Source organism: Macadamia integrifolia, chromosome 2 (assembly GCF_013358625.1).
Source record: "Macadamia integrifolia cultivar HAES 741 chromosome 2, SCU_Mint_v3, whole genome shotgun sequence".
NCBI lineage: Eukaryota > Viridiplantae > Streptophyta > Magnoliopsida > Proteales > Proteaceae > Macadamia > Macadamia integrifolia.
Window position 1 is genome coordinate 22,158,387 of NC_056558.1, and position 8,279 is coordinate 22,166,665.

The following is an 8,279-nucleotide window of genomic DNA, read 5'->3' on the forward strand; positions in this document are numbered from 1 at the left end:
AAAAAAAAAAAATGAGATAATTGGGATACACATCCACGATTTGAAACTCCCCTAAATAAAAGAGATAAAATAGGTTAATAAAATCTGAATAATTTGGAATTCCTTAAAGATAGAAAAAACAAAAAAAAAATGTAAAATTTGGAATAAATAAATTAACAGAACGTTACCTCACACATGACATCTTTAAACCGTAAGATCAGTTTAAATCATCTGCTCTGCTATCCACTTTTTGCTATTACAAGGATAAAGAGAGGTATATCTAAAAAAAAAAAAAAAAAAAAAAAAGAGAATAGATATTGATCGCTGACTCATACAATCAAGTGATCAAGTGATCGTACCAACAGTGAATCCATCCTCAAGATTTAGGGTTTTAGAGTGACTGTGTGACAAAACAACCAAAAAATGATATGTAAGCCTGTGATGGGCACGCTGCTACAGCTTAGTTGTTAGTGCGCTTCAGTTTAATTAACAGCCCATGAGAATCTCCATAGCAGCAGCAGCAGCAGTAGTACCACTAACCAGTTACCAGAGTTACCAGTGGATGGATAATGGCGACCAGACCACAGTCACCACAGAGCTCTTGTCTCTTTCCCATCTCCTCTCTTTATAGATGACAGATTGCATTGGCACTTTGTTGGAGAGCAGCGCTCTCAGCTAGTCCCTCTCTCACTCACCACTCTCTTTCTCTACTCTAATGGCACACTCTCATTCTCTTCTTCTCTCTCTCACTCTTACCGCCTTCTTCTTATCGTTCTTGGCTTCCGTCTGTATCTCCGTTTCAGTTGCAGAGAAGCCCAAAACCTTCATTGTTCAAGTCCAACACGACGCCAAACCCTCAATTTTCTCCACTCATAAGCACTGGTATGAGTCTTCCCTCAAATCCATATCTTCCCAAATCTCCCCTGACGATACAACCACCTCCTCTGTTGCTTCTCATGAGGGAAGCCGTATCATTCACACTTACCAAACCGTCTTCCACGGCTTCTCTGCAAAGCTCTCTCCTTCCGAGGCTCAGAGGCTCCAAGACCTCACTGGAGTACTCGCTGTCATCCCTGAACAGGTCCGGCACCTCCAAACCACGCGATCCCCGCAGTTCCTAGGCTTGAAAACCGGAGACAGCTCTGGCTTGCTCAAGGAGTCCGACTTCGGCTCAGATCTTGTGATAGGAGTCATCGACACTGGAATCTGGCCCGAAAGGCAGAGCTTCAACGATCGGGATCTGGGTCCCGTTCCCAACAAATGGAAGGGAGAGTGCGTCGTGTCCAAGGACTTCACCGCCACCTCATGCAATCGGAAATTGATCGGGGCTAGGTTTTTCTCCAATGGCTATGAGGCTACCAATGGTAAAATGAACGAGACTTCGGAATACCGTTCTCCCAGGGACTCCGACGGTCACGGCACCCACACCGCCTCCATCGCCGCCGGTAGGTACGTCTTCCCTGCATCCACTTTGGGCTACGCGAGTGGCATCGCTGCTGGGATGGCCCCTAAGGCCCGCCTTGCCGCCTACAAGGTCTGCTGGACTGCTGGCTGTTACGACTCCGACATCCTTGCTGCTTTCGATGCCGCCGTGTCGGACGGGGTCGACGTCGTATCACTCAGCGTCGGTGGTGTCGTGGTGCCGTACTACCTCGACGCTATTGCTATCGGCGCATTTGGCGCTGCCGACCACGGTGTATTTGTCTCTGCTTCCGCAGGAAATGGCGGTCCAGGTGGGCTCACAGTCACCAATGTCGCACCCTGGGTCACCACTGTGGGCGCCGGCTCTATCGACAGGGACTTCCCCGCCGATGTGAAGCTCGGTGACGGCAGAGTAATCTCCGGCGTCAGTGTCTACAGCGGCCCCGGTTTGGCTCCGGGCAAGCTATTCCCGCTAATCTACGCAGGAAGCGAAGGTGGGGACGGCTACTCCGCCTCACTCTGCTTGGAAGGTGCACTGGACCCGAACGTGGTGAGGGGGAAGATCGTGTTGTGCGACAGAGGGATCAACTCCAGAGCTGCCAAAGGGGACGTGGTGAGGAAGGCTGGCGGGGTTGGGATGATATTGGCCAACGGCGTCTTCGATGGTGAAGGTTTGGTGGCCGACTGCCACGTGTTGCCGGCAACCGCAGTCGGGGCTTCCGGGGGCGATGAGATACGAAGATACATCAGCGCGGCCAACAGTGGAACTAAGAATGGCGAGAAGGGACGGGCGACGGCGACGATCACCTTCAGGGGAACCCGTCTGGGGGTCCAGCCGGCCCCAGTAGTGGCATCGTTCTCGGCCAGAGGGCCAAACCCGGAGTCACCGGAGATACTGAAACCAGACGTGGTAGCACCGGGATTGAACATACTGGCGGCGTGGCCGGAGGGGATAGGGCCGTCGGGTTTGCCGTCGGACAAGCGGAGCACGGAATTCAACATACTGTCGGGCACATCCATGGCGTGCCCACATGTGTCTGGGCTGGCTGCACTGCTGAAAGCAGCTCACCCGGAATGGAGCCCAGCGGCCATCCGATCTGCTCTAATGACCACTGCCTATGTGGTGGACAATCGTGGTGGGACGATGCTTGATGAATCGTCGGGGAATACCTCAACGGTCATGGATTACGGAGCAGGGCATGTAAACCCCCAGAAAGCCATGGATCCAGGTCTAGTCTACGACATCTCTACCTACGACTACGTGGATTTCCTCTGCAACTCAAACTACTCTGGGAAGAATATCCAATCCGTCACCAGGAAGAACGCCGATTGCAGCGGAGCTCGCCGGGCGGGACACGTGGGCAATCTCAACTACCCATCGTTGACAATGGTATTCCAGCAGTTGGGCGACGGAACGGAGCAGAAGCCGCAGGAGCCAGGGCGAACGAGGATGTCGACACACTTCATCAGGACGGTGACGAACGTGGGGGAACCTAAATCGGTATATGAATTAACGGTGAAGCCTCCGAGTGGGACCACGGTGACGGTGCAGCCTGAGAAGCTGGTATTCAGGAGAGTGGGTCAAAAGCTGAGCTTTTTGGTGAGGGTAAAGGCCACGCCCGTCAAGCTTTCCCCTGGGAGCTCAACCATGACGAGCGGCTCGCTGGCCTGGTCTGATGGAAAGTATGTAGTTACTAGCCCCATTGTGGTTACAATGCAGCAGCCCCTATGAGTGAGAGTTTAGGGTTCTGACAATTTGAGAGAGAAAGAGCGGACCTGAATGGTTGTTCGCGTTTAAGGCTTTTAAGCGATCTCCCCCGCCCCTCTTGCCCGGTCAATTTTCCCACTTTGTTTCATCCTTAAAAATTATGGGTCATGGATCATCAAGTCTTTACTGTTTTGTGTTCCAACTTGTAAGAGGTATTGTAGTTTATGTTTTTTTCTGCAAATTGCTGAACGAGGGAAGGGATTGGTGGTGGTGTTGGCTGTACAGTACAGAAAAGTGAGGATGAGGAGTCCTCCTATCTTCAATCGTTATGTCATTTTGTAATTTTAAAATCCAGGCGATGAATGTCTGTATCACAGTAAGCCTGTCTGTTTGTGTGGGACCTGGAGGAGGGTGGGTAATGGGTTAGAGATTTCGGACTCTTCAGAACGCTGAAAGAGCAAGAAGACAAGGAAGGAGGAGAGCTACTAGCCTTACTATCCATTTCTTTGCGGATATCTCACACGCTTCAATTATTTTTTTGTTCTTATGGATCAGGAATCTGGAAATTATTGACATCAGATGCAGATTGAGTGACATTTGTCGGTCTTTTCTTTGCTGTAAAGTGACACTGGGCTGACTATAATATATAATTTCTAGGGAAGGAAAGAGAGGAGGTTTTGCGTCTTGAATCATTCAGAATCGGTATATTTTGGTGGGATCGCCCTGAATTCGTTTGGATTCGGTATCTGAATTAGCCGATTCTGCAAAGATCTATTTGTTTTTTTTTTTTTTTTGAAAACCCTGTCCACGTATTTGGAAAGAATTAAAGAAATATTTGTGGGAGCATGGGCGATCCCACACGGGTTGATCCGCGTGGGGTTTTGTCTCTTTGTGGTATGCCACTTAGGTCTTAGGGTACCGTGTCTTGAGTCTTGACTCTTGACATTAATTATCATCAATCCTTGTTGGTGTGGGGTCTATTTTAGTCCTTTTATTTGGCCTTTCTAATAAAATATTTTTATTAATTAAGAAAGTTACCTCAAACCTCACCTCCTTGTTTTTTCGTTTTTTAACCGGAGTAGGCCAGGGGAATAGTGTGTAGCGGAGGGGGGAAGCCTTTGAATGGGGAGCTGTCGTCGAAGACGCCCAAAATTGTCCATTGGATGTGCTCCGATGGGAGAGGGAGGTGGGGTAGATATGGGTGGGGGGAATTTTAGATTTGGGTTGAGTGGATCATTGGAGAGATAAACGATAAACGTGTCTATTGACAACAGAGTGTCACCTGTCAGTGACCCAGGATTTGGAACGGCCATTTTTGGATTCTTGAAATTGGAAGGAGGTGGGGGTGGGGCCAGCCGGCCACGTGATAAATAGACAGGCTTTCCGCTCAAGGCGGAGCAAAGTAGGAGTGAGTGAGTAGGCGCGGTTGGGACTCTTCGGAGACACCGGTGGGGGAGGCAAGGCAGACTCAAAAGTCGAAACCAAATCAAAATTGTTTATCGAAATCAAACCATACTGTTTAATAATAATTTAGTTTTGATTTTAAAACGTAAAATTAAAACGATTTACATGTGTAGTAGGTAAAAACTAGGCTGTTCATTTGCATCTCTAAAGAAAGAGAGAGCAGTCGCCACCTTCAAGCTAGGTAGCTCTAAAGCTTATCTGCTGAAGCCTTGATCCACTACATCATCTATATACGGAAGTCTTAAAGTCATGCTTGAAAGCTGCCCTTATTCCATTCCTTTATAAACATATCCAGAGTTAAACACACCCCCTCCCTCCCTTGAAGTTACTCCAAGCCTTAATAGTAAGGTACCTAAGTTAGCTTAAGGGGGAAAAATCCCGATCGTAGACTTTAAAAAACAAGATTTCAGGCAGCTTGCACGACGAGCAGCTAGACTATGCAAACTTCTCAATCTTCCGAAGATAGAAAATGAGAACTAGATCGAAAGGAAAGGCTTGGTCGCATGCGAGAAAGACTAGTTAACAAGCGAACGAACAAGAAGAAGAGGTCCTATTCGGAGTGTGGATCAAGTTTTCATACGAAAATGATTCTCGGTGTTTGATTTACACTTGGACTCTACTTAGAATAAAAACCAATTAAAAGAAGAGAGAGATTAAATGGAGTCCAAATGTAAATCAAACTCCGTACGAGAATCATTCTCATATGAAGACTTGATCCGCACTCGTCCTATTCGTGTTCCTTCTCTAGCTCCTATATCAGAGAAGCTACATATGCTCTAACAAAACGCTTTTGTGCCGTTGGTGTTGAACGATCTACCCGACAAAGGTGTGGGCTTACAGGGGTAGGTCTCATAAACACTTCCTTTCATTCATCAATTGGGCCCTGTTCGGTCACTTTTCCAGGCCGGGAAGAAGTGGGCTACATATTAGGAATTGATTATGCGTATGAATGGTTAAACAGGGATTGGGCCTAATTCAATCCCAAGCCACATATGTTAATGAAATCGAGCCCTAGTCTAGGCCCAACCTAGCAGTAAAGGCCTTTTTAGTCATAAGCTGAGACATAATACAAGATTTGGCAGGGAAAAGGTCGTTGAAAGATAGATCTCAGTCTCAAGAATTCCTTTTGAAAATCAATCTCAGGCTTATCCAGCTTTTTTCCGTAAAAGTTTATCTATCTCATTGATCAAATTTCAGCTCAAAACTACAGAAATTCATAAAATTACAAGAATGTCATTTCATCTTAGTGGCAAATTCTACAACTTTGCTTCCACTTCTGAGACACCTTAGGGTACTTGATTGGGTTTGAAATTTGGTTAATGGAATGAATGGGTGTGGGTTTCTACCACATGGCCATGCTCATGTTTATTCACAGTAAAAGTAGTACCATGATTATTTAAAGCCATGAAACTTGCCCAAGCCCGCATTAGTTGGGTTCTTGGCATAGGTTGGCTAATAGCTTTACAAGAAGGATTGGACTGGGCTGGTCTCCGAGCCCGCCGAATTCACCCAAAATCATGGCCCTATCTCATCCATTCCCTTATGGTTTGCAATGGATGCTCTGTATGGGAAGAACCCTCATTCTCCGTTTACTCTTACTTTTATCTCCTTGACTATCTCTTTCAATGTATATATCATAGTTTGATTTCTCTTACCTCTTTGGAGTCACTCATATGGTTGTTTAGTGCTCTTCATTACTTTCTGTGAAAGTTAAATGGTTCTCATTCAACCCTTGTATAACCCAGTTCATGCGGTTGTGGGGTCAGTATAGACCCGCGGGACTAGTCAGGCCTTAGGCCTAGAAATTCCTTATTAGCAAAAAAAAAAAAGTTGCCAATTTTCAGCTCAAATCGGTTAGACCATTCGAAAACCAATTAAGAAAATCAGGCCAAACTCTTAACAGTTTGGTTTTGATTTGACCTTTTATGAAATCAATAGAAAACCGACCTGGACCAGACTGTCCAAATGGATGCCGAAATTGGAAAAACCTGACAAAAAACATATACAATATGATAAAATTTGAAATATATATATATATATATATATAAAGAAAACATGATTTTCTGGTTTTTTTAATGGAAATATTGAAAAAATCAAATCTAACCATTAGCAACATGATAATGGACCAAAAAACCCATCAAGTCAACTCGATAAAAGAATCAAACTGGACCAATATCAAAATCGACTGAACCAAACTTTGACACAACTAGTTGTCATGCGTTTATGCAACCCAAGGTATTGGTAGGAGCCTTGACTCATTGCAACACCAACAATACTACCAAGGTGCCTGACACCTAATGTTGCCTAGGCTTGACAACTATGGTTTACATAAATCAAATGTAAAGCACGAATAATTCAAGAGGAATTATGATATTGATGTGCGAATTTTTTTATTTTAATTTTCTTTATTTTACTTAGTTTTAGAAGGTCAACTACAACTTAATATGTCGGATAAGGGTTCTGAATGCAGTGCATGTACATTTTAGTATGGAATATATCTTAGGACGAATGCAGTGAAATAAGTATATATATTATCATCATCACTTTCATCAAAAATTGAAACCTAATATTTGATAATATATTAGAATATGCTAAAAATTTAATTAACATAAGTAATGCACTAACCAAGTTGGCTATTTTTATTATTATTTTTTTTTCCCCGGTAGAAAACCAAGTTGAGTAGCTAGTGAATGATTTCTTGTTATAGTTTATTACCTTAGGGAATATGTCTGCGGTGCCCTTTAGCGTGCTAAAGCTGTAACGATCATGAATCAAATTATCAATATCATATCAGTTGTATTTATCGTTATGTATCAATATGGCCTTCACCAGTATTCGAATACTAACAACAAGGCTTGATCCATATTGTATGGTATCAGTATCGGCGATGAGAGATAGAACCATGCTGATACATGTAACCCCGGATGTAACTTGTATGAATGACCAATAGAGTTTGGAACTGGTCACATAGAAGCCTGTGCAACATGCATGTACATACGTGCGAGTGATACGGCCTGACCCAATAATCCATGTAAAATCCTAAAGTTGAAAAGTGCATGGGTATTGCTTGGTCTAACTACCATTGGTTACATAAAGACCAGCACCATATTGCCCTAGTGCTTCTTTTATTTGGTAAGAATATAGTTGCTAATGAAAACATATTGATATACTACTTGGTCGTGTGGTTCATGCATTAATGCAGTGACCATGAGAGCATGTGTAAAGGTATCAATATGAATAGATTTTATTTTTTTCATAGGGTAGGGTGGTAATTTTGGATTCTCTTATATTTTGGCACAAGTGCCATCCAATCAGGCGTTGTTCTTTTTATCATAATAATATTACATTCATAATCATACCTTGTCTTATTATATAATCCAACGAATATTTAAATATTGTAAATATTCTCAAATTGTATTTTAATACATTAAATAAATATTGTCGGAATCACTTTCCTTTGTTCCTCGGATGAGGAAACCTATAAAAAATGACCTGATCTCCATATTCATTGAACTAAACTGTACCATTCCCAATTCATCCAAAAATAAATAAATAAATAAATAACAATACCATTCGCCTTCATATCATGTTGGGAATACTTTTTTCTTTAATATGAGCTTAGTTATGGATTATAAAATCCTATCCACATAAATATTCAACGCTATCCCTATATTTCATTATACGAGGAAAAAAGTTTTTGCAACAG

At 43.6% G+C, this 8,279-nt stretch overlaps 1 protein-coding gene across 1 annotated transcript; it reads left to right on the forward strand.

Annotated features, from left to right (window-relative positions):
• Positions 1 to 514: 514 nt before the first annotated feature.
• On the forward strand, positions 515 to 3,489 carry LOC122066575 (subtilisin-like protease SBT1.5). The gene has a single exon (XM_042630407.1). It carries the CDS (start codon positions 695 to 697, stop codon positions 3,131 to 3,133), a length of 2,439 nt encoding a protein of 812 aa, XP_042486341.1. The 5' UTR covers positions 515 to 694; the 3' UTR covers positions 3,134 to 3,489.
• Positions 3,490 to 8,279: the final 4,790 nt, after the last annotated feature.

Bases quoted from the DNA above. Each gene is read 5' to 3' on its own strand.
- LOC122066575 (XM_042630407.1), top strand. From the start codon at position 695: ATGGCACACTCTCATTCTCTTCTTCTCTCTCTCACTCTTACCGCCTTC.